Source organism: Mustela nivalis (assembly GCF_964662115.1).
Source record: "Mustela nivalis genome assembly, chromosome: 14".
Taxonomy (NCBI): Eukaryota; Metazoa; Chordata; class Mammalia; order Carnivora; family Mustelidae; genus Mustela; species Mustela nivalis.
The window spans coordinates 16,541,445-16,568,370 of NC_139033.1; the positions used below are offsets into that span (position 1 = coordinate 16,541,445).

The 26,926-nt window shown below is 53.4% G+C and overlaps 1 protein-coding gene across 1 annotated transcript in view; it reads left to right on the top strand.

Annotated features, from left to right (window-relative positions):
• The window catches only part of TMEM132C (transmembrane protein 132C), a 290,751-nt gene that overhangs the window by 176,785 nt on the left and 87,040 nt on the right, over positions 1 to 26,926 (top strand). The window contains exon 3 of the mRNA XM_082699860.1: positions 11,395 to 11,541. Coding sequence (XP_082555986.1) covers positions 11,395 to 11,541 — 147 coding nt within the window. The remainder of the gene's footprint in view (positions 1 to 11,394; positions 11,542 to 26,926) is intronic.

The following is a 26,926-nucleotide window of genomic DNA, read 5'->3' on the forward strand; positions in this document are numbered from 1 at the left end:
ATTTTTTAAACAAGGAAACTGATTCAGTCTCCTAGCCAAGGAGTCTGGAGGTGATGCCAGATTCGAACGGAGCTGGATGAAGGGGTTCGAATGGTGTCATCAGAATTCTGTCTTTTACTGTTTCTTGGAAGATTTCCACCAGGTAGACCAGATGCGCCCAACAGTGTCAGACCCACAACCCCCCAGTTTGATGAGCCTTGGAAAGGGAACTTCTTTCCTATTACCCTTTCAGAAAAATCTATTAAAAACTCTGATTGGCCAAGTTGGGTTATGACTCACTGCCGTGGCCAGGGCACGTGGTAGTTAACGGTGGCGTTCTGTAGTTAGGATGGAAGAGGCGTGTTCGTCAAGGTCAGCTGTATCCTTGACCTGTATCAGGGACCTTTTGGAAACAATGGGGGACTATGTGAGGCACCGTACTCTCCCAGTACGCCTTTATAATGCTCAAGGTCTCGGGGTGGCACAGCCTTCTCCCCAGGACTTCAGTGCTACCGACATGTGTGGGCCACAGGAGCTGTCCCTTGTCCAACGTGGCTTTTCTGCCGAGAGCCCTTCCACTGCTGTGGCGACGTACATAGCTCATGGACACAGTGTCAGTTATGGCCCCGGATAGCCTTCCTTTCTTTTCTGGTTCACCTTCTTTTCCACCAAGAGCATCCTTCCAGCGCTGGAGGACAAACTGCCCCGCAGAATTCATCCGAAAGGAGGCTACAAACAGTAGCCTGTCAGTTGGGAGGAAGCAAGCCTACTTGTTGCAATCTCGCAGAAAGAAAGGCACGGTGGGGTGTCAGGCTGATGCTTCCTTCTGAAGCAGGCTTTGGGGCGGCTGGGTTTCCTTGCTCTCCTTTTCTTTGGTTTCTTACAGAATGGGCCCATGTGGCAGCAGCAGAGTCGCTGTAGGTGACACGTCGGGTCTCTACGCATATCTGGGCTTGGGTTGTAAACGAAACTGCCCACTTGCCCAGACAAGTGCTGGTGGTCACCACTGCTCATGAGACCCCAGCCCAAAGCAGCCTGTGAACATGAGAACGCCCTTGCTGGAGGAGTGGGGCGTAAGACCATCCTTCCCTTCTGTCCACGGTGGCAGTTGTTGTAGCCTGAACTGGAGGAGCCCATCCGGGTACTGATGAGGCGGACTCCCCAGCGCCCGGGAGTGGTCTCCCCTCCTTCACCGCGACTGGGAGTCTGCTCGCGCTTAGCTTGTAGGAGGACACGCCCTGATCTCAGGAAGATATGCTGACTCTCAGGAGGAATCATGGTCGTCTGAGCCCACTTTCTTTTCTCAGCTAGTCCTTCTCCCAGTTCCAGTTCCAGTTGGGATGGTCTTCTGGCCCATGGATGCAAAGAGAAGTCTTCTACGGCATCTCCGAGACAAGGTCTTCCGAAGACAAAGCCTTCTGCCATCCTTCATATACCTTGCTCCTTCTGTGTCCTGCTTCTGCTGGTAGTTGAAGCATATGACCCCAGCACCTGGGGCAGTGATCCTGGAACAAGGAGACAAAACCCAAGAGCATCATGGAGACGTCAACCACGTAGGAGCTGACCTCCATACACCCTGTGCTTTGAGATGGTTAAAGCTCTTTCTTTCTTAAGTATGCCGTACACTAACTTTTTGCAGCATGAAGCCTCCCTCATCACTAACACCAAAACTGTGTTTTCTGTCAAGGACAGTCAATGTAGGCTTTGACTTCTGTCCACGTCCTCTCAAGAGACGTGCCATTCCCTGCGGTGCAGGAATTAAGAACGTAGATTCTGGAGCCCAACGGTCTTGCCCCTTGTCAGCTGCAAGTGCTTTAACTTCTCAGTGCCTCAGGGGCACGAGGCAGAACTTGGGCTTGCTGAGTGGCACAGCTAGACCCTGGGATGTGGGAAAGCCTCCCGTGATAACAGGTGGGGCTGCTGGGATGTCCTCAGTGCAGCAGGGTCCCTGGCTGCCCACGGCACGGAGGGCTCCATTGGCATCAGTAAGGCCTGTGTTGGACGTCATACTGGAGGAACTGGGAAATACAGCGCTCGCTTTTAAGAGCTCACGATCCAGGATGACAAGTTCCTCACACCAGCATCTGCAGGTGACTTCGCTGAGAGCAGAAAACAGACGCTCACCCGAAATGTGGACCGTCCCGGAAAGAGCCGCCCGCCGGGGAGGCTTAGTTAGGGTCTTATCTGTGTATTTCAGAAACCAAGTGCAACGTCAGCCTTCGGGCAATCACTAGAGGAGTAAATATTTATTAGAATTGCTCAGTAAATATTTTTGAGTACCTGTCATGTCCTGGGCACTATTCTAGACCCTGGAAATACTACCGGGGACAAAGGAGCAAAGCCCTTGCTCTGAAGAGGCATTCGTTCTGGTCGGGGAGACGCATTCACAAAAAGTCAACAACTAGATAGGTCAGGCACGGATAAAGGCTACAGGGGAAAATAGAGTGGGATACGGAGATAGAAGAGCTATGGCAGGTCCCGTGCTGTAGTGATGTGACCTGGAGCAAAGAGGGACGGGACAGCAGCCATGTGGACATTGGAGGGAAAGGCATGCAGCAGGAGGGAACAGTAAGAACAAGGCTCAGAGGCAGAAGTATCCAGAGCCTGGCAGAGCTGGGTTGTGGCGAGTGACGGTTGGCAAATGAGGTCAAGAAATAGGTGAGTGGGAGCTTGTGGGCAAACGGACCGTGCAGGGCTTGAATAAATAAACAAGGGTAGAGAGCATCTAGGAAGGGCCAGAGACAGGATTCAAACCCAGGCAGCCGAGCCCAGAGCACATGCTTTCAACGCCCCCGCTACACGTGTGACCTCCTGGCAAGCTAGAGAGATCGCAGCCCGCACCCCCTCCTGGAGGTTCTCCTGCTCAGAGGAGAGCCTCTGCTGCGGTGCAGAAGGGAATGTGGACGAGCATGTGCGGGGAATTCGAGAGCGCCGTGTCCCACATTGCACCCTACAGAAGAGCCAAAGGAAGATGAATCCCCAGGGTGCTGGAGGGGGGCGGTCGAGACAGCGGCCAGGAGGCGATGCTGCCTGGGCATGGGAGGCTTAGCGTTCTGGGTCATCCTGGGCCGGCCACTAGGAAGGAGGCTTCACCGCGTTGCCGGGGAAGGTGAAGCTGTGGGGAGACGCGGGACTCCCACGGGGGCGAGTTAGTAGGTCAGCCTCATGAAATATTGATGGACCTGCTGCACCGCCGCCTGGCCCCTGCCCGAGCGCCTCCGTGCCCCGCCAGCGAGGCTCGAGGAAACTTCAGACATTTGCAAGGAGTTACTTAAGGAGCCTTGACACACTTGCTGGATGGGCTCTTTTGCCTTCTTGGGTTTTATTATTAATACATCCTTCCATACTGGGTCTTGACGGACGGGCAGTCTTGTTGCCTGTCAAGTTAAAAGCGGCGTGTGTGTGCACATGTGCGTGTGATCCCCAGATAGTTTTGCCTACCACCGGGGGGAAAGTATGGCATCAGGGACCATGTTTCCAAGCCAACACTTCCTCAACGGATCACCAGCCCCTTCCCCAAGGGGCAGGACAATCTGCTGGTTCTCGCCCTGGAGTCCGCCCGCTCGGATCAGACGCTCCCTCCGTGGCTTTGATCCCCGCGTGATCCCGAGCTCGTTTCTCTGTGGCTCTGTATCTCTTTTTTCTCACCTGTTTACAAAGGAGCATAGTCCTGGACCCCACTCAGCCGAACGGTTCCAAAGCCTTTATTGTGTTTTAAGATGATCATGTCTGAGAGCGCTTTTTGGTTTACAAAAGAATTGAAAGGAATCTGTAAATTACCGCCTCCCCCACCCCACCCCTGCCCTGCACTGCACAGGGTCCACCAGGACCAGCATCCTCACCAGCTGGGACACTTGTTCCAACTGATGAAATGGCTCTGACTCATTACCCCCCACAGTCCACAGGAGACAGGACGGGTGGCTCTTGGTGACGCACATTCTGTGGGTCCAGACAAACTTACCATGGCGTGTATCCATCCTTATGGTATCATGCGAACCCTTTCCTAAAAATCCTCTGAGCTCTGCCTCTGCCTTCCTCCCCCTTCCTCACTCCTGGCAACCACTGATCTTTCCACAGTCTCCATAATAGCCGTGCCTTTTCCAGAATGTCACGGAGTTGGAATCACACGTACACAGCCTCTCCAGACTGGCTTCTTCCACTTAGTGATGTGCATTTAAGGTTCCTCCATGTCTTTTCATGGCTGCATTCCTCGTTTCTTTTTAGCGATGAGTCACGGTCCCTGGTCTGGATCCGTCCCAGTTTCTCTATCCACCTACGGAAGGACATCTTGGTTGCTTCCAAGTTTGAGCAGTTAGAAAGAAAGCTGCTATCAACATCTGTGCTCAGGTGTTTACGCAGACGTGAGTTTCAGCTGCTTTGGGGAAATACCAAGAAGGGTGATCGCTGTATCGTACAGTGATTGATGTTTCGTTTTGTGGGACGCTGCCAAGCCGTCTGGCAGAGTGGTCGTGCCCTTCTGCATTGTCAGCGGCGAGTGAGGGCTCCACTACTCCACACCCTTTCCAGCATCTGGCAACATCTGTGTTTTGGATTTGGGCCATTTTGATAGGTAGATAGTGACCGTGCAATGCTGTTTCAACATGCACTTTCCCTGGTGACCTGGGAAGGGACTGTGGTTTGTTTTTGTAAGTAGTGCACGGAAAAAACACTTCGCAGACGGCCTCGCTGATACTGGGAATTTCGGTAGTAAGAGTCAGCTGTCTGCTGTTGGGCGTTCTTGCAAACACAGCAGAGCTCTGAACGCCAGGCTGGGTCCCTGCTCCCATTAAGGCAGCAGAAGGAACGTGGTTTGGTTTTGTGTTGGCGGCATACCCACAGAGCCGGGTGAGTCCCGTCTCTGGGATCTTGTGTCCTCGGCCCCCACGGCCCCCCACGACCCCCCCGCATCACATTTCACCTGGCCTGGGACAGGAACTACCGTCCTGATGGTTGATACCCTCATAAGTAGATTAGCCCCATGCCAGCATCCTCTCTGAAGTTGATAAGGTGAGACCATAAACATTCTCTACGGTCACACACGTGGGATCACAGCGCGGTAATCTCAGAGCAGCAGATGCACGTAGAGCGTCTTGGGGGAGCACATGCGAGTTATTCTGGGCAATTCTGATGTCTTCCGGGTGCCGGATCCACACGGCTGGCTGGGGGCTTGGCCTGAGGACAGGGTTTCTCCATCTGTCACTTCGGAGAGCCAGGCCCAGGGCATCCTTTGTTGTGGGGACTGTTCTGGGCATGGTGGGATGCTTAGCACCTTCTTGACCCCCAACTCCAGCCATCGGCTGCACCATCTCCTCTTGGAGACGGCCAGAAACATTCTCCCTGGCAGATGCCACTTTCTCCCCGGGGGGAGACCCTCTTCCTGGGAGCCTTGCTCCGAGTGACGCTGGGAGCACCCAGAGTTTCTAGCAGGTGTCTGCTGGGACCCCTCATGATACACAGCATGGAAGACCTTTGCCTGCGGGGCTGTAAGCATGGATTCCCCATCTCAGGAAGACTTGCCTTCCACTGCCAGGACCCTGCACAGCTCCTCGTTTCAAAGCTACGTGTCCGCCCTTTTCCAGAACCATACCTCTTCTCAAAGCCACGGCAACCTGGTGGCCAGCCGGCATTTATAACAAGAATATCTTGTCTTGCCCTCCCCGCCCCCCGTGGGGAACACGGGTGTATGACCGCAGTACTCCTCCCAGAAATCCTTACGTAAGACCGTTCAGTGCACGCTGACCCCATGTGGGCTCGGCACGCGACACAGTAGGAAACCCAGAGCAGGGCTCTTCAGATACTCGTCTCCAGACCACCCAGTCCATCTGCAAGCCCCCTTCTACTTCCAGCAACTGACTGGAAGGAGACAGGGGGCTGGAGGGACTGATCAGCCGGCCACGCTAAGACACAACCGGATAAGCCAGCACATGAACCTAATAAGACAAATGACTTGGTATTTAAAAAAAAAAAAAAAAAAAAAAAAAAAACAGAATGTAACAGCCAAATGCCATGAATTGGCCTTGTGTGGATTCTGATGGGAGCAAACCAATTACATCGAGTAATATCTTTGAGATAATTAGGAAAATTTTTACATTAGGAACTTATTAATTTCATTAGATGTGATAATGGGAACATGATCATGCTTTAAAAAAAAATCTTGAGATATTCACAAGTGAAACAGTGCAGGATCTGGGTTTTGGTTTGAGATATTTTAGCATGAAATCATTGAAGGGGATAGACGGAGCGAGGTCAGCTATGCGCGGCCGGCGGTTGAAAGTGACTGATGGGTACGTGTTACATTGTTGCTATTCGCTTGAAATCGTTGCTACTAAGTGGTGGGGTCGATGCAAATTTTTCTCGCAGTAGAGCGAGGGCTATGTGACCACCTACCAAAGAAAGTTCATGCACCACACTCTTTCTTTAGCCTGAGAGACACGGGTCATGGTATTTCCTTCTGTTTGGGTTCCAGTGAATTATGTTCATCTGTAATGGTTCACTAAACTTAGTCAAGACATGGCCCTAAGTGTGTTCCTAAAATGCCAAGGAAGAGTGTATGATCTGTTACAATGCAGATTCTATGGTGACACGAAGGCCAGCCCCAAGCTGGGGGAGACATGTTGAGATCTGCTGTCGTTGAGGGATGGGTAGAAGTTCTTTGTCATCTGTCATGACAACAGAGTGAACATCACTGCCATGACGGAGGGAGTAACAGAGAACCAGCCAAGCGATGGGCCACGCACGGAAGGCACCCTAGCCTCCCCCCGGGGGGCAATGGCAGACAAAAAGCACACTGCAAGATTAATGGAAAATCATTGGCAACGGGAAGGACTGTTCGTGGAGGTGCAGGCAGGTTGAGGCATGGGGGAACTAGCTTTGTACCCCCAGGCCTGAAAGGGTGGGGAAAGCACTGTTGTTGGAACCTGGTGAGTCCTGGAGCCTTGGGGAAAGACTGTCCTGATGCAGGGTTGCATCAGGGTTGCACCTGTTGCTGCATGGAGACCCGTAGATGCCCCACTTGTCCCTCCCCTGCCCTGCAATCTGGTATCGTGTCCCCAGTGGCCAGACATCTCCGGAGTGAGGGTAGAGGGTCCCTAGAGTCAGCCACCTGGAGCACACAGTAGAGTGAGGGGCAGGGCCGGACCTGGGGCTATGCACCTGGAGAGTCCTTAGCACGCGTGTCAAAGGCCGGCCCCGCCTCGTGGTTCGATGAGACCAGGTGGGTGTTGGCATGCGGGATGCTAGGAACATTTACCATATGCATCGACCCACATAGCGCCGATCTTTGTCATTTAGGGGCGAGGAGGAGGAGCTGGTTTTCAGTGGCCATGCACACTTGTGTGCTCATATACATACATGTGCACACGTGCAGAGGTACACACAGGTGCATATGTACATGGCATGCACACACGTGTGTGTGCACACCCGTGCAAGGACAGGTACACACACACCCCTACATGTGCATGCACACAAACCCACATGGTGTGTGCACACACATGTACACACACACACAAGTCCTTCTAGGCAGTTGCAGTGATGACCTCTGGGACATTCTCCACCTCCTTGGAACCTGTCTGTGCCTCATTTCTGGGGGGACCTCACTCCCATAGGCAGGCAGAGGGCTGCCCTGATAACAAAAAACCTAGGAATGATTCAAGAGGACGTACCAGTGGACTGGAAGCTGTAGGAATCGTCCACTCTGAGGCAGAGAGGGGTGAGCCCCCTAAGTTTGCCTCTTCATTGAAGGTCACTTGGTCCATGCCTTGGGATGAGGATGGTCAGCTCTGTGCCAAGAAGGGTCAGAAAATCACTGGCTCTCAGTCAAGGATGGTTTGACTGCCCCCCCCCCGCCCCAATCAGAGACACTCGAGAGTGTCTGGAGACATGTCTAGTTGTCACACCTGGGGAAGGGTGCTACTGGCATCTTCTGGGAAGAAGCAGCTAGACATCCTACAATGCACGGCTTCCTGTGGCAAAGTGATGTCTGTCCCCACATAGCATTTGAGCTTGAGTCGAGAAACTCTGATGTCAGTGAATAAAGGAAACTGGGGGACACGCTCATGAACAGTGTTGCAAGCAGGCTGAATCTATGTGGAGTGGTCACGCTCACCCACACATCCTATTTCCATGGGGAATGCTGCCCCATCTCCTAGCCCGCAGGTTCTGTTCTCATGTTTTCTGCCCCCGCCTTCCTGGGTGCATTGCTGCTCCTGCAACACTGGGCTCTTTTCCAGGATGTGCAACAGATCGCTATAGACTTGCATGTTAAAAGAGCAGCCGTGTATGAGCTCAAGGTGCTGGGAACCAAATTCTCCCGAAGCTGAAATCGGGTGTTGGCAGGGCTGGGTTCTTACCTGGGGGCTGTAGGGGTGACTCTTCCTCCAAGAACCCTTAGGCTGTTGTTGGCTGAACTCACTTTCAACTGTGGCAGGACTGAGGGGGACCCTGCGTCCCTGCGGGTTGTCAGGGGAGGCGGCACACATTCAGCTCCAAACGGCTGCCACGCATCTCTGGGCTCATGCACGGCCGCTCCCTTCTCAAAGGCAGTGACAGCAGGCCACATCTCGTCACACCTGGACCCTCTCTGGTAGTCCCCCATGCCACCAGCCAGAGAAAAGTCTGTTAACGCTGGGCTGAGGCGAGGAGGTCAGGCCAACCCTCAGGGTGCCTAGTGTGAGGCCAGCTGGATGGGTTTTTAATTCGCATCCACAAGGCTCTGGGAGCAGCCCCCAGCTTCGCTTTCGTGGGATCCGAGGTAGGAATCATGGGGTAGCTTCCAAACCCAGCACAGGACACGCGGCACCACCATGTGCCACACTCAGTGTTTGCTGAATGACTGAATATCCCAGCAGTTTAAAAAGCAGAAATCCAGAATTTTATATGGGAGCTTTTAATTTCATTTTATTTTTAAGTCATCTCTCCACCCAACGTGGGGCTCAAACCTACAATCCCAAGATCGAGAGTCCCCCGTTCTACCCACCGAGCCATCCAGGCACCCCCTCAACTTTGATTTTATTTTCCCATTGTCAACTGTGTGCATTTGCGAGTGCTTCCGTAACAAGGTACCAGGTGGTGGCTTAAAGGACAGGTGGGTCATCTCATGGATTTGAGGCCAGAAGTTCAGAATCAAGGTCCCATCTGAGGGCTCTGAGGGAGCACCTGGCCCCAAGCTTCTCTCCAGGGTGCACGGATAGCTGGCTTCATCCTTCCGTTTCGTTGTCCAGTATGCCGTCTGTCTACTAGCTGCTCCTTCTTTGGAGCACACGAGGTCACCGGTCTTTGCACTGGGCCACCCCGGAGCTGCCCATGAGCTAGACTGCCTCTGTGTGCATGCGAGGTCATGTTCTCCAGTCCTGGGGGTGGGGGTTCGGCGTGTGGGTTTAGACGGAAGTACACGTCCGGCCCGTAATAGCAACTAATTATACGCTTTCCTTTATTACATACTCTGCGGATCGGATTTGGCTGACTCAGCCTTGCAGGGCCAGAGACCAGGTGGTACCCGGCCCCTGCCCCCGCCCTCCACGTCCCCTCCTCACACCCCACAGATGCTCATTCCAGCAGCAGCTGTGCCAGTGGCTTCTAGAAGCTTCTAGGGAGAGCATGTTACATGCAGACTCTAGCTCACCGAGAAAAAGATGCATCGGAGGACAGAAGTTGGGCTTTCTGGGTGCCTGGGTGGCTCAGTGGGTTAAAGCCTCTGCCTTCGGCTCAGGTCATGATCCCAGGGTCCTGGGATTGAGCCCTACATCGGGCTCTCTGCTCCGCGGGGAGCCTGCTTTCTCCTCTCTCTTTCTCTCTCTCTCTCTGCCTACTTGTGATCTCTGTCACATAAATAAATAAAATATTATTATTTTTTTTAAGTGAGGCTGTCTGTGTTCCGAGTTTGCCCTCCTCATTGATTTTCCTTAAGGAACTCGTCATCCCTGTGTTGCACCGAGTCCAGCACCTTTTGAAAAGAAGGAGGGACACATTTGGGTTTCAAATGCTGAGAAAGCGCGGGGACATCAGGTATAAAGGCATGTGCAGGTGCCATGGGGCAGGTCGGGGACAGCCAGACTGAAAGGGAGCACCCCCCGCCCCAGGACAGGGTCACTCCTGAGTGCTGCGCCGATGCCAGTGTCCACACTGAACCTTGCTTTTTTTCCTGGAGGGAGAGGGTCCAGCATTGGAGACAGAGGCTTGGAATTGCAGTGATCAGTTGATAGAGGGTCACGTCCCTGTCTCTTTGCACCACAGCAACCCCACGCTCCCCACCCCAGGGGTCCCCCAGCCCCGAGGCAGAGTTCTGCACTCACCACGCTGGGTGGGAAGGGAGAGAACCCTTGCGTCCAGCTGCTTCATCAGCAGACTCTGCAAATTCTCCTTGTTCTAGCCTCATCCACTCCTCCCACGTCGGGGCTGGGACCACCGATCCTGGGGACGGGCGACCGTGGCATCAGCCCTATGCGCTCTCCCCCTTCCTGCCGACCATGGGCAGCTGCATGTGGCAGTCCTGCTCCTACATCTTCTCCCAGGTTCGAGAGTCTGCAGCAGCCGTGCAAGTCCTCTCCCTATCTCCCTACGTTGTCTTTCCAAACAGCACTTGTGTGCTCCCGGGAGCAAGACTCGGTGGGGGGAGGTGTAAGGGGGGAGGACAGGTGGCCTTCTGTGTCCTACCTACCGTTTGTCCCATGGGTCTGCTGACAAGAGCGGTGAGGGTCCCAGGGGCTGAGGCATGACCAGAACGTCCGTCCTGGAGGAGAGCTTTGTTTTTCCCACATCCTGACTTGTGTGCCTTTGGGTCCGTGCCCACCGAAGGCCGGGTGGTCACGCACAGCAGAATGCGGGAACGGAGCCCTAACTCACATTTATTAAGTGCTTGTTGTATACCTCACACTGCTTTAATCTCTTTCTGTGCGTGCATGCATACCTGCGTGCAGCTCTGGGGGCAGATCCCTTACAGAGGGGAACTCGGGGCCCGGAGAGGTTATTAGTTGTCCCGAAGCCACACAGCAACAGAGTGGAGAAACCAGAGTGGAAGCCTCGGCGAGAGATTTGACCCCCCTCCAACCAACAGGCCTGTGTCACGGGGGCCGGGCTGGACATGGCAGGAGGGTTAGCTGTGTCCTTGGTTTCTCCCCACCAAAGAGCAGCCCCCACCAGAAACATGTGCTGACATGGCCCTGTGCCCCCCTGAATGAGAACGACTGTCTCGGGCAGGCGGGCGCTCCCCCTGAATGCCTCCCGAGGCTGCTTCTCGGTGCGGGGTGCCCAGGGACCGTTCCCCCTGCCACCCTCCACCCACCTCCGCTCGGGCCACGGAAACGCAGACGATGGAACAAGCAGGGGAGGATGGCAGGGCCGTGGAGCAGAGCGTGGGCCCCTCGGCAAAGCTCGGTCGTTAACGCCGTGGCTCTCTCTCGCCTGTCTTCCTGCCCGCAGAGCCAAGGTGAAGAAGGGGGTGAACATCTTGGGCACCCGGACCAGTGAGCCCCGGCAGTGGGACGTGAAGCAGGAGCTGGGCAACGGGGGGAAGCACGCCACGACCACCGTGCTGTGCCAGCGCCTGGGGTCCGGCGCGCGCAACAGGTAAGGCCTGATGACGCGGGCTCCGGGGACCGGGTCGCCGCCTGGAAGGCTTGCTTGACGCCCACATTTACCCGCTGCTTAGCGGAGCTGTGAACCCCTCGGCCTGAAGGTCTGGAGGTGCCTCTGTCACTGGCAGGACCCTCTGGTGTCTCCAGGTGGGGCAGGCTCGGCTCTGGCTCTGAGGCTGCGGTTCGGGCTTGGAGCAGAGGCTTGTGAGCGTGGTGGGCTCTGCCTCCCGGCCTCGGTCATGCGCTCCACCTGGGCTCAGGTCTCTGGGCTGTGTCACCTCCCCATGCCCCAGCCCCCCGGACTAGCAGCCGCTGCTTTCTTCCAAGTGCTCACTCTTTGCTTGACATCGTGCTTTATAATAAGAAATACGTATTTGGGCTTCCTCCCTGTTCCCCTCATGGGGCTCCTAAAACCCTGAGAGTTTCCTTATGGATGAGAGCAGCAAAGGTGACTTTTCTTACCTTAATGAGGTGACTTTTGGAAAGCACCTGGGCCTCCAGAACCCCACCCCCAACATCTCCCAGGGGCAGAGGGTCTGGAGTTTGACTTCAGTTATCAACGACCGAGGATATCCTCGGTCATGAGGCCTCCAAAAAATGGGTCTCAAAGAGCTTGCAGGTGGGTGAGCCCACGGAGATTTGGGGCATGTGGCACCCAGAGAGGACATGAACCCTGCGTCCTTCCCCACGCCCTGCCCTGTGCCTCTCTTCCATCTGTCTGCTCCTGAGTTAGGTCCTTTACCCTGGTCAGTAAGGGTTTCTCTGAGTCCTGGGATCTACAGTATTAATTCATACTATGTTAGTCTCGTGATTAACCCAGGGACAGCCTGCACCTGCCACTGTCACCTGTGTGTGGGGGGGGCAGTCCTGGGGGACCCCGCCCCTCCCCTGGGGGATCCCATGCCCTCTCCGGGTGGACCGGCTAAAGATGGCACTGAGCTGGAGGACCCCAGCTGGTGTGGCAGCGCCGCTTGGTGGTGGGGGGAAATGCTCACGTCAGAGCTGGTGTCTGAATCATGAAGGATTAGACCCCAATAGCAGTGAGGAGACATTTAAACCTGGGGTGACCATCAGTGATGATAGGACACAAGGAGACGCTATGTGAGGTTCTATGCAGACACCCGGATTATTATTTAAAAGAACTATTTACTGCATGTAAAAATAACACAGTCTCACTTTAAAGTATTGGTGAAGCGTAGTTAATTGAGGGAGAAACATCGAAGAATGCATCAGTATTCTGTCAGCAAAGAATAACCCCCGGCTGCAAGTTGGTCCGTTCCCCTCCCGTGTTTTATACACACGGTAAACGTGCAGTCGGCGTATTTATCTTACAAACCCGGTATCGTAATCTATACAGATTTTAAGACACTTTCGCTCCTGTCGAACACATTTCCTCCTGACATTAAATTGTCCTCAGAAATGGCTCAGGGGCCCTGCGGTGTTCCGTCATGCAGATTTAACGTTGCGTAAATAACCCTGCCCACGTCCTCGGACGTTGCGGTGGTTCTTTTTATTTTTATTTTTATTTTTATAAACACTGCAGCAGTAAACCGTCTTTCTCATAAAGGTCTATCCACTTCTCTTTGTGCTTAAGGTGGTTTCTTTACAATCAAAATTTCTGATCATTTTTAGGGCTCTTGATACATTCTGTTCGTGTATTTTCTTGAAGGGAGTAACAATAAAGAAAAATGTATCCCATCATCGGACACGTTTTCTTAACTGAACGCTGCAAGGCTGCCAAGAAAAAAATTCTGCGAATTCTCCACTTGGTTTAGAAACACCCAGTTCTTTGATCGTAAGCCCTCTCCCCACGGTCCTTCCTTTAATGCGTAGCCAGTGAGACATCTGGTGTCCCAGCAGCTTCCTGATTCAAACACCAACCTTTCCCCCGATCCTCCCCACAAGAAGGAATGTCAGTACATCCCATGGGGTGAGGGTTGTGTGTCCAAATGTTTCAGCTCGTGAAAAAGGGACCAGAAAAATGTGTGCCGGTGTCCCCTGGTACTAGCAGGAGATCAGAGGCAAAATTAAGTCTCCTGAATCCAACGCCCATAAAGTCTAACAAACCCGTAAGACTGGTGTTGATTAGGCAAATAAAAGCGAAGGTGTTCATCAACGGTGAAGGTATGCATGTACATTGTTCATGACCCAGTCGGGAGGAGTCTCCGAGCGAGGGAGGGGAGCCCTATGGCCGCACATTCTCAGGAGTCCTAGAGGTGACCCTGTTTGCGCTGAGTCTCTGGGAAGTCCGCTGTGGGCCCATGTGTCTTTGCAGAGAGGGGAGCTTCTTTTTTGTTGTTGGAAAGCCTGTTTCCCGGCACACGGCTGATGGGGGTCCTACGCTCACTGCCTTCCTCACTGAGCTCCGAGGAAAATCTTGGTTGGTCCCCTTGGAGGAGGAGCTGTGCACGGATGTCCACCAAACACCGAGTCAGCTCCTGACCACCCCCCGCCATCAAGGAAGCGGAACTCTGTATGGAGACCTGGGACCCAAAGGACCCCAACTCAAATAAGGGCATTTGTTGTCATGGAAGGTGCAAGTCCCCCAGGGGGGGAGGAGGGGTTTGTCCCTTCTCCCTGTAGAGCAAAGGCCACGCCCACTTGTTATCTACTGCTGTGTGACCGATCACCCCAAGCTTACAGGTTCAGAAAAGGACACATTTATTATCTATCTCATGGTCTCCATGGGTCAGGGATTTGGGCCCATCCTAACCGGGACCCCTTCCCCAGGGCCTGTCACTAAGGGTCAGTCGCTGTCTCCTCCTCCAGGAACCACGGTCTCATCTGAAGGCTCGACAGAGCCGACCCTCTCCCAGGCTCACATGGTCGCAGGCAGGATTCAGGTCCTCGAGGCTATAGGGCCGTGGGCCTCAGTTTCTTCTTCTTTGGTGGGGGCCCTCCTCCACCAAGTTAAGCCTTTGAGAAGGTCCTGGGAGAACCGAAATGCCAGCAAATGGGAATTGGAGTATTTCATAACCTAATCTCACAAGTGGCATCGCACGCTCCTACTGTATTCTGTTCATTGGCATCCAGTCTGGGCCGCACTCCGGAGAGGGGCGTGCGTGGGAGGGTGGGTGCCAGGAGGTGGTGCTCCCTGGGAGTGTCGGGCTGACAGCTCTTCCGGGCCCCGACGGCTTTCAGCAGTGGTGCCTGTGAGCTCTCCTCGAAGGTCAGGGGGAAGGATGGGGGGGAAGGACAGGTGGAGCGGTGTGGTCTGGCTGCCGTGACATAGAAAAGATTTGCAGAAATTTTGCCAGGAAAGTAGCTGGGCCACGAAACAGAGGGGTGTGGATCCCAGGCCAGTGGCTTAAACCTGCCCTCCCTTAGCTGAGTATCAACCGCCCTCCTGAAGCCGACTTGCCTTCTCCATTGGACTCAATCCAGTTGATTCAGAAGGAAGTTTACTGTTCCTGCCTCAATTAGCGAGCCTTGTTGCACTAAAAATTGAGGATCCTGGTTCATTGGCTCAGGAGAGTGGTGCACCCAAGAGATGTTGTGGGGGACGTTGCAGAATCAGCTTGGAAAATGGAAAGCCCCATGGAACTGTCAGCCACGGCAGGTGCCCGCCCGGGGTCACACCTCTTCGTGGACGCTCGGGTCAGGGCTCGAGTCAGTTTTCCTTTGAATCAACTTTGAATTGCTCTGGTTTTTTTGTTTTTGTTTTTGTTTGGTTTTTTTTTTAAGATTTTATTTATTTATTTGACAGACAGAGATCACAAATAGGCAGAGAGGCAGGCAGAGAGAGAGAGGAGGAAGCAGGCTCCCCGCTGAGCAGAGAGCCCGATGCGGGACTCGATCCCAGGACCCTGAGATCATGACCTGAGCCGAAGGCAGCGGCTTAACCCACTGAGCCACCCAGGCGCCCTGCTCTGGGTTTTTTAAATGCACCTTTATTTTTAGTGATAACATCCTTCAATGTATTGTCTGCTTGTTCCTAATGCGCACTGCAGTAAGTATTAAACTGTATGGTTTATCTTAAATGATAATCCTCAGTGATTAGAACAGAGGTATAATTAGTGCATGTTCCTGTTGTAGTAGGATAAACGCAGTGAATGGGCTGGTGTGTTGTGTGCCCGCTCCAGCCCCCGGGTGCCCCCTAGAAGCCCCCTGTTGGCCTCTGTGCACCTGCGTGGGCCGGTGGTCAGCTGGGCGGCCCTAAAGAAACGCCACACACAGATGGGGGCTTAAGAGACAGACATACATTCTCTCCTAGTTCTGGGGGCTGGACGCCCAAGATCGAGCTGTTTTCAGGGCTGGCTTTGGCGGAGACTTCTTTTCCTGGCTTTCCAGCTGTGTCCACACATAGCCTTTCCTCTGCGTGCCCTCGGGGGCGGGGGGAGAGAAAGAGAGAGAAAAGGAGAGAGAGACAGCAAGAGAGCTCTGCTGTCCCTTCTTACAAGGACCCCAGTCCTATCAGGTTCGGACCCACCCTTATGACCTCCGTCAACCTTCATTATCGCCCTAGAGGTCCCCTCCACGAGTACAGTCATGTGAAGGGTTTGGGCTCCCAGAGAGGAATTCCGGAGGGGGGGACCGAGTCAGTCCCCAGCAGCAGGCTTTGCTCTGACGCCCTGCACCTGCGTCCTTCAGAGCACAGTCCTGGGCTCCGGGGCGCTTTGGCTCACGCTTGGGAAAGCCAGAGAGTCTTCATCTTCCGGAGACAATCCTTGCACATGATGGATGGTTGCGGAGCATAAAATCTGCCCCCCTCTGCTTTGGCACAGACGGTTCTCAGCTGTGATAGACGCCGAGGAGCTCCCCAGGGATCTGGGCAGGCGGGCGCTTTCTCTGACCACAGTTTCCGTCTTCCCCGTCCCTTACCTGCAAAATCACTTAGACATGGAGCCACATCTCAGGGTCTGGGATTGTCAGAAACGTAAGGGCCCCCACTTCCCTCCCTGGTGGAATGGCCTCTTCCGTGTGCACCTGGAAGGAAGAATTTGTTAGGAAAGCCGCCCACCAAGGCTTTACGTCGATGCAGGGCTTTCTCCCTGGAGCCCAGAAGCTCTGGGCTTGGGGTCCTGCTGCCATCTGTCTGTAAACCCTCAGATCCAGGAAGAGAGTTGGCCACTGTCCATACGCACACCTAATTGTGTTGCATTTCGTTCTAACCCCGAGATTAATATTTCAACAGCCTGAGCGTCTCCGCAATCATGCAAACTCAGCTAACGGCCTCCGAGGCCATACTTCATACTCACAGGGTGTGAGGCCAACAGAGCCATTCACGTTCTGTCCAGATCGCCCCACACCAGGGCCGTGAGTCTGAGTCAACTGAGCAGGAAGCAAATGCCTCTGCGTCCTGTCCGCAGGAAGAGGGTGAAGGCTGTGGCCAGCCGCTGCCCCCCAGGGGTGCCCTCCAAGGCATTTTTGATGAAGGTTCCAGAGGGAGCATCTCTGGCTTGCCTTTCTGTCTCCTTCCCATCCTGAATCTTTCTTTAAACCTGGATAGCAGGGCTGGCGTGAGCAGCTGGGGTCTGACCCAGCAAGAACCTTGTCAGGCTGGGAGGTGACCCCTGCCTGGGGGGGAGGCGCAGCTGACCATGACTCCCCCCAACCCCAAACTGCACTTTTTTTCCGAGATACGGTTTACCTGATGCTTTATCCGAGCCTCCCTCTCTGCAGTCCAGCTAATGCCAGAGAGTCCTTGTGTCTTTAAACTGCGGACATGCTTTTAAGTGAGCAGGGAGCTCCCATTGGGGATGGAGCCTCTGTGGCCCAGAGGCTGACTCCCCGGGGGAGGGTCCCCAAGCCCACCTAAGCGACTCTCCACAGCGCGTCATACCCCGTGCTGGTGTGTACAGCACACCTTCACTCAAATTACTTCGCTTGGACATTTAAAAATTTTCCTATTGGGCTTTATTATTAAAATATTGCTGTTCTAATGTCTCCCAGGAAGCAAACATAGTATCTTAAAAATGAAACTCTAAGTAGCCATAATACTCTGTATCCTTCGTCACTCTTGAGAGCATAAACACTATACTCCGTGTACTTCTGTTTCACAGAATGCTTTGTACACACTGTATATTTCAGTAAATCTTTCTCGTGATTTCTTGAACGGAGTCAGCACGCCACTGGGCCGGTGAAGCAAAGAAATGAAGGCAGAGGGAGGAAGTGTCCGACTGAATATTTGTGCAAATGAGAAAAAAGTTTTGAAATAATTCGCATGTCTATAAATAAATGGAAAACGCTCGTGTCTGTTGCACGAATTAAAGTGAGCATGGACAGCCGCAGTTCCAGCATGCAAACTGTGTTGCCGGCGTCAGCCATAGCGAGTAAACGCTCGGCTGGTGTGAAAGACTCACTAGCTCCAAACTGAGACGTTATGTTGCTTCTTTCTCTTTGGATTAGCCTTACTTTCTTCCATGCCCATATGTCCCTTTCAGCCTCGGAAAAACATGTTCAAAAACGCCTCCGTAAACAGGGATTGCACACCTTATGCTCACGGTCACCGTTACTGTGCGTGTATTTGTATACAGCTGAGACCAGACCGTGATGTGTCTCCTTTTGTAAAGTAACACTGCCAAAGCGCCTGCCCCAAACTTGGTAATTTACGTGGCTGACTAGCAAGTTATTAAGTGCAAGAATCTTAATTTACTTAGTTTGCTGCCGCCGGGCATTGTGGTTGCTAACTTTTTCATAGAAATAAACCAGTAGTGCCCATCTTTAGGTCTCTACGGCCCCTCCCTGGGCCCCCCACTTTCTGGGAGATGGCAGGGCCCTCTAGAGATTTGCAAACATAGGCTGCAGATGTGGGGGCTCAGTTCAGCCGCTGCAGGCTGCGAGGCTGGCCACGTGGCGAAGCAAAGGCGGGGGCATCTGCGTGGGCTGCAGACCAGAAGGAGCCAGAGAGGGGAAGGGAGGGGGTGGCCCTGCGTGCGGGGAGAGCTGGATGGAGCGTAGGACAGAGAGCACCTGCCTGCTGAGAGTGCCCACTCCTCCCTCTGGAGCCTTTCTGGGGGGAAAGGCAGTCCCCACGTTGCCCAGTCTCCAGGTTTCTCTAGCAAAGCTGAAACTCCAGACTGCCGTGTGACATCTCCCAGTTTGCAAAGATCAGCTCTGATTTGTAAAAATCACCGTGCGGATCCTGGAAGAGGAACCTTTTAGAAAGACATGGAAGTGAGGCCCACCCTGTGTGACATTCAGCTTCCCCCATTTTCCCCACGGGCTCCCGCCTGAAGATGAGGCACACAGACTCCCGTGTTTCCAGCAGATGTTGTAGACACACATCCATCCTCTGGTTCCTTATTCTTGTTCGCCGCCAGCTCTCTTAGGCGGCAGCCCTGCAGGATACCTGTCCGTGCGCCAGGTGTCCCTCAACCCTGCTGCCCCCGTCGCCTAGCTTCTGTCCTACAGGGGGGCAGGTCAGCGGCGTTCTCTAGCTAGTCTACACTGGCGACGTTCTCTGGGTCCGTGCACATCCCTGGACCACCAGCTGATGCCCCCACCCCGGAACAGCAACCCCTGAGCACCCCCCAAGCCCGTTGGGCTTCGGCTCAGCCCCAGGGGACACAAGTCAATCAGGCAGGTCATAAAAGGACGGAAGCATTTCAAAAAGCAAAAGTCACAGAAAACAGTGACTAGAATACCCCTCAGCGTTCGTCTACGCACTCTCGATTGCAGACCTTGTATTTGTGACCATGTTCGGCTGTTTGTTTTTGGAGAATCCCGGAATAGGAGTGTTCTCATCTCTGCTTCGTGTAAACAGTCCCAGCGAGCTTAGGGGAATGGAACACCAAGATAATCTGCTTTTCTATGAAGGAAATTGCCCAGACCGAGCCTTCCCTCGAAGAGAGATTTGAAGATACCGCAGAAAATACACCAGACAGATTGCCACAAATGAAGATATCCCAGTCGGTGACATAGGCGTGAGCTCCGGGTCCCCAGAGGAAGAAGTCAGACATGTCCCCACACAGCCCACTCTACAGGCCCGACAGGCTCACGTCTGAAATCTGCACTGTGGCAGGAGAATTTCTTGATGCGAACACTGTGTGTCTTCTCCTTAGAATGCTGCCTTCTCTCCCGCACTCAGCCTGCGCCGAAGGCTAAAGCCCAACGTGGTTGAGGTTCTTGGTGTGTTCTGGCATTTATAGAAACTGAACTCTCCCAAGAGAATGTGCTGGAAGCCCCTGGGGGTGGGTGAGCAGGAAGAGAAGAAGTTTTGAGAGGCTCGAGAGAAGAGGAGATGTTCCTAGAGACTCAAGGGCTGGCTTTGGCCTTGAACATTGCTCTGACGTTTGCAATGGCTGTTGGGTTCCTCCATCCCACGGTGAAAGGCTGGGGAGTCCGACATCCGTGCATTTCCATTCCATCGAGCCTGCCTCCAGTGGAGGGAGCCAGCCCCCCAGAGGAGATCAGCTTCTATAGAAAAAGAGGAGACACTGGGAGTTAAAACCATGGATGGCACCTGGAAGAGGCTTCGCAGTGTTGGACATTTTGTGCAAATGAGTCAATTTGTGCAAAATGAGACATTTTGTCCAAGAAACCCATGAAGGAAAATGGCTCCAGGACAATAGTACGGCCTCGGGAGCCCACCAGGCAACGTGGTCCCCGTCTCAGCTCTTATCCTTGGGACCTGTGTGGTTTTGTGCAAATGAGTCTGTTTCTTTGGGTCTCATGTGAAAATGAGAGGAAAAATAACAATATTTATTAGGGTGTTGAGCTCGTGGGTATTGAAGACGTCAGTCTATAGCCAACGTCCAGAAAGACTGTTCGTTCTCCTGTTCCCCACGGAGTGAAGCTTCGCTGACATTCTCACGCCGTGGCTCTGACTTCTTGGCGTTGTAACTGTGACAAGGAACAGCACTCTATCCCGTGGTGACACGGGTCAGTCGTGGAGCCACACTGTCCTGCTGGCCGGGACTTTGTCCCCAACATCGCACCGGCGGTCCTGCTCCCCTTCCTCCTTGCCCCCCTGCCAGTCCTCTGGGCTTACTCACTCCCTGGAGTTTGGGCAGCTGGTTGGCTCTGCACTTGGCTCCCGTCCTCCGTGCAGCCCCAGCATGTAAGGGACGGTGGAGACGGGTGCTGGAGGGACCGAGGTAGCCTCCAGGCCCCTGGCGGTGGGAGGCAAATACGCCAAGCCAAAGGTTGAAGGCTCCTTGTAATTCGTCATTTTACGGAGGCACATTTTCCCCTTCTGCTTTTATTTTTTTGGGCTATTAATTTATTTTCTTCTGGAGGAGTGCAGGAAGGAAGGTGATGTGTTTACAGAGCTCCAAACTCCAAATGTGGACAGGCCCACGTGTAGAGGTCTACCCCTGCCCTCCACTTACCCAGCTCCCTTCCTGCAGCTCACCAGCATCGGCCCTTTATCATCCCCTTTCCAAAGACATTCTTGGCATGTGAAAGCACATACGCACACACGCATGCACGCACACGCACACACTCATGCACGCACGCACAATTTCTTCCCCCCTTCAACGTTAAACAGCATTGCTTCTTTCTTCCAGCCACCCACCCGTCTTGTAATTCCTCCACATCCGTCCGTGAAGTTCTTCCCCATCCTCTTAAAAGCATTTGCTTATGATGGCATAAAGCATCGATTGTCTAAAGCAGCGCCGTTCACTGGCCTTGAGCGGGTTCTGTCCTCTGCCTGGAGACGCTACTTTGATCCACCGTGTGCAAACACCGTCTTGCACTTTTGTGACTCTGTGTGTGGGAGAGATTCTGGAGATGTGCCGAGCAGAATGGCGCGAGCGCGGGTAAATGAGGACACTGACGTGCGAGCCTGCACCGACTCCCGCCGCCATCCCCCTCGCCCACACGTTGCTGACAAGCCTTGGACCTCTTGATGCTCTGATTGTGTTTCCTCGCAAGTGACGTCGCTAGCAAATTGCCCCAAAGCAGCCCTTAACGTGGGAGTCATGGTGTGGACTTTTAGGGGGTTGGTCCCAGTCCCCCCGGTCCCTCCTGGGAAGCTCTGGAGTGGTGTCTGTGGCCGTGGAGCCATGTTTCTGGAACATCTCCCTTGGGCGTGCGGTGCCTCTGCCCATGAACACCAGCCGTTTGTAAACCCAGGCCTTGCAAGGACCCTGGTTAGGTCCCCTGGAAATTCTCCCCTAAGCTGAGCTCACTGTCGGTACTCTTGCCATCCATTCTTCTCAAAATGGCCCGAGTACTGTATTCCCTTTAAAGCATAATCAGATCATGCAACTCTCTCTTGGTCTCAACCTTCAGGGCCTCCCACCACACCAGGAATAAAACCCCAGCTCTTGAATGTGACCTCCATGCTTCTCTCATCAGTCACCCATCTCCCTTTACCCTGGCCTCTGGGAAGCCTGTCCCTTATGAGCCAAACTTGTCCTGCCACAGGGCCTTTGCACCTGCCAATTCCTCTGACTGGACTCTTTGTGTGAGTTGATCATTCTAATCTTTAGGTCTTAGCTGAGATGTCGTATTCTCAGAGAGGCCATCTGTGACCTTGCACACCGATCACCTGATTGACTTTTCCTCCTATAACCCACCAGCCTTGAAATGTCCTCATTCATTTACCATCTGTCCCTCTGCACAAGAATGTAGACAGCGTGAGGGACCTGGCCATAGTCTTCACCTCTGTATTCTTTTCTAGATCAGTTCCTGGCACAGACAAGGGTCTGAAATACTGAGTGACCAAAGACATGAATGGCCTTCGCAGCTGTAGGTAGACTGGGGTTGACTTGTCCGTGGTTTGGATGAGGAGTCAAGATCACAAGGTCCTGTGTTAAGAAGGTGAAGGTTATTTGCTGAATGACCGGGTAATTGAACGATGCTTGTTACGCTACGTTGAGTTAGAGTATGTTGCCCCATTGAGCAGACAAAGACATGTGTTCAAGGAGTTTGCATGTACTTGAAGGATGGCATTCTGGGAGTCAGTGGTGTCAGGGGGCTGGGGGGTGTCCCAGGCTTTGGGAGCTGCACCCAGCAGAGACCCAGCCGCTCTCATGCTCCAATGCTGCTTCCCCCACGCCTGCCGTCCCCTCTGGTTCTCATCCTCTCCAGGGCTGGACAGGGGACGTGGCATTCACCCAGTGAGGAATTCATGAAGCTGTTTGTACATGCCAGCGTTGAGCTAAGCACTGCCTCACAAACAGACATCTTCGTGCGATGGCTTTCCAGTTGACAAGAACTTCATAGCTTTGCCCAAGCCTGAAACTTGCTGGTCAGGAGGAAATACGGCTCAGCTTCATATTCTAGCTCAGAGACCTGCGGGGAGCAGGAGGGCTCCGGCTGTTCCCCCAGAGCATGGGAAGTAGAGAGTCCTCTGCTGTTGCCTTCTGAATCCCTGTTCAGCCCTCACGGAAAGGAGGCCTCTGACTACCCAAGCCTGACTGGAGGGTGTCTGAGTGTTAACCCGAATTTTTATGTATTTGTACTCAGCGATCAAATAGTTACTGACGGTCCTACAGGCACCGAGAATATTAGGGCTCAGAAGACAACTATGGACCCTGACCTCACGGGACTCACCGTGTGCTTGAAAGGTTGAAAAAGGAAGTCAACCATAAGTAGGCCAGGAAATACCTCGTCACAACCCTGGCAGACACCGTGGAGAGGCGTGTGGTATGAGAGAACTCATCATCAGACCATGCATTGCTTAGGCTGTGGGTCAGTTGCTTTGATAAGGAACCTTGTTTAAGGCCAAGGACGTTAAAGAGTATTTTTCAGTCATGGAGGGGTCTGGGAAGGTTGGGTGCCTCTGCTCTGCGTGGCCTTCGAAAGCCCAGGACCCTTGTCTCCAGCGCCGGTACCACCGGGGGTGCCCTCCCCGGCAGGATCCAAGATGGCGCCCCGGCCCACGGCAGCCCGGCCCACGGAAGGAGGAGATGAGGGAGACCGGGGGATGCCCGCCCACGGAGACGTGGCTCCTGCTGTACCTGAAGAACAACGGGAAGGCTTTAAACTCTTTGGCGCATCTCTGTAAACAATATCATCGGTGAATATATGGAAAACCCATGTGGGGTGGTCCGAGAGGACGCAAGCAGCTAGTATAGAGGCCAAGGCGAGGGGAGAGGAATGCATCGGCCAGCAACGGCTTCCAGCCCGCGCCTCCGCACGTGCAGGCCCTTCTCCCCTCTCCTCCGCCGCCTTCCCGTGGACGAGCACACACTTTCAGAGATGGCAGCCCAGGTCCTCCAGTCAGCCGGACACTTGAGGTCTTTGCTCAGGAGGAAAGGCGGCAATAGGTCTTGGAGGGGAAAAAACAAAACAAGAGTGCGGAAGAGAGGCAGCCTCTTAGCCCCGAGAGATTATCCTAATGGCTTCAGATGAGTCCTTCAGACCCCTGCCTGGGTCCTCTTCTCAAAGACCCGGCAACAGGCTCTTCTACGGGCTGTTCTGCCGGCCTTTCCCGGGCAACCTCATACGTTTTTCCTTTCCGTTTCCCACGTCACATTAATTCTTCCTAAGTGGTCCGTATTATTCCCTACTCGTTCCGTCTCAGGTACAGCGTTTCCTCGCCAACAGTGTACGAACTAGGCTAAACGGCACAGACGCCTTATCCATCATGCCTTTAATTCTCCACCTTGCAAGGAAGTGCCGAGGCTCACATTAAAGACAGAAGCCAAGTCACCTGAATATGCTCACATTTCTGCACAGACGGTGGTCACCACACAGGTACAGATCAGCTCAGGCCGAAGGATCTGCGGCTGGGACAGAGACCCTCCCCGATCCCCGACGGAGCAAGACGGAAGTCGCTTTCTCCTCCGTCTCATGTTTGAGGTTCTGAGGCAGCTGCTGTCTACCGAGGTCTGTGTAAGCCACTGAGTTTGGAGTTAATTTCTTGCCTGGTGGTAGATCCCTCACATGGAGTTCTCTTATCCACTCCAGGATTATCCGTACAAACTGCTCAGATTAAAAATGATACTGGATAAGAGTATGTAAATTGTAAGACCTAGAAGTCCCCGTGACTTCCTGGAGCCCGATCATTTGCAACAACATCTTGACGGATAAATTGAATCTGATTGTGACGGCAAACCATTGAGGGTCGAATAGGGTCCTGGCTATCGTCTTCTTGTTACAGGGGAAGAAACTGAGATTCAAAGATATTTGAAGGAATCGGTCCAACAGCATCCGGCAGGGTGAGAGCAGCAAATTATATTCTGCCTCGGAATCCTCTGTTCTTTCCAAGAAACACATCTCCTCTTTGGGGATTCCTCTTTGTGAGACTGAGCACAAAACTTTGGCCATGGTTTGACTGACCCCTAAGAACCGTGTGAAGGTCAGTGCTGAAGCATAACTCGAGTAGATAAAAGTTTTAAAGACATCGACAACCACCTCTGATCTTTGACTCGGACTCTGATCTGACTCTGATCTTTGACTCTGACTCCCTGCATTGTCGGCGTTCAGTTTAAAAAGGCTGCGAGACAAGGTTGAGTAAGAGCAGGGGTCTAGTGCTCAGAACGATGACTGATGCATATTTCCAACAACCGTGTTGCTTGGGGCAGTTTTTCCTAAGGAACTTCCTGGCTTTTGGGACCTGAACACATTGTCTCTTTCCTCGTTTTTTTTTTTAACTGTGTTGGGTTGGGTCAACCTGTACCTTGCAACCTGCAACCTTGATTGCAACCCACCGATCTGGTACGCTGGTGCTCACCTTTGCTATCCCTGGGCTAGGGCATATCAGGCTCCCACAAAAACAAAACAAACACAAACAAACAAAAACTAGAAAATGATTTCTGAGGATGAACGGAAATAGACTGCTGTTTCCGCATGACGGTGATGTCTGTCCCTGGACCTTCCGCTAGCAGAGTAGGGAGACATAAACAGCCGCACCACCAGCTGGGCTGCTGGGTCCTGTTGGTGATACCATGGGATGCTTCTGAGTGGGGACCCAGAAATAAGACTCCCAGTGGTTTTCAACACCTCGACTTCCTGATGAGACTTGGGCAAGTTTCTGAACTTCTCTGTGTCTTGGTTTTCTCCTCTGCAAAACAGGGATGACAATGAGTACACTCCCTCCTACAGTTGGTTTTTTTTAAGATTCTTGTTTATTTATTTTTGCAAGAGAGAGAGAGAGTGAGTGCCCACGCACGAGCAAGGGGAGCGTCAGGGAGAGGAAGAAGCAGGCTGCCCGCTGAGCAGGGAGCCCAATGCGGGGCTCGATCCCAGGACCCCAGCATCACGACTGGAGCCCCAGAAGGAAGACAACTCACCAACTTGAGCCCCCCAGACACCCCTTCCTATAGTCATTTTGAGAATTCAATGTTAGAGTTTATATACCATTGCCCAGCATGCATTAAGTATAAGTATTTATTATCGGGGTCCCTGCTCTTTGGGGGGTTTCAAGGAGAACAATGAGACGCTGTTCTGGACGGGGCATGTAGCGGATGGGTGCATCACTGGAAGAGCAAATTCAGTTCGCTGACCCTGCAGAAGACATCCGGTCCCTGTTCCAGATCTTCTCGGGGAGACTCAAGTGGGACTCGTGTTCTGAGACCCTTCCCCACGTCAGAACCATGTAATGACTCCTTCGGGGAATGGTCCACCCAGAGCTGGCTTTACCAAAAGTGTTCTTTGTATTCAAGAAAGAAGAGCCACCCCAAACTGAATTGAGAAAAAAGAGAAAGAGGGAAGCAGAACGCTAGGCGTCAACTCACGTCCACACAAGAGGGTTGGCCAATGTCAACCGAAAACAGTGTCCTCAGTTTGAAGGTGTTGGGGTTTATCACGGCTCCCCTCTGCTGGAGTCTTTCTCACTTTCATGCTGTCACACGACAGGGGCCAGTCCAGCCACAGAGAGAAGCTGTATTCAAGTGGCCAGGCCAAAGCTCCGAGGCCCCTTTTGGTCCCAGGCTGAGCACCTGTGTGTGACCCAAACTTGGCACCTTGTGGATGTGTCTTGCTTGGACGGGCCACCCTGGTGTCACGCCCACACCGCCCCTCGGGACCGCGTCTACATCGTGTGCACAGGGCGGCAGGGATGGGAAGAACCCGGAGGTAAAAGAAGCAGGCACCACCGTCGATCACACAGCCAGTCCCAGGCTGAGACCACAGGCACGGACGTGTCAGGAGGGGTCGGATTTAGGGGAAAGTGATGCTGGGGACGTGTGGGTGCTTCGTGTCCTTCCAGACACATCCCTTACTAACGCCATGCTGCAGCCTGGAGAACGGTGAATCTTCGCAGTGGCAGACCAAATGCCTCTCAGGTCACGATGAAGACCTCTAGTGGAGCCGTTCCTGGAAGGTGGTGGTTCCCGCGTCCCAGTGTATGAAAGGGAAGAAAAACAAACCATCTAGGGTGTGGCTTCTGGCTTCTCCTCAGCAGCTCCATTATTCACGCTCACACCCTCTTCTACAAAGTGGTTTTAGTGATGTAGAATATCATAGGAAACCAAGGCAAATCTCCAGCAAACAGGCGAGCACACCCTTTGACGGAGCTCGCCACGCACCAGGCGTTTCTCCAA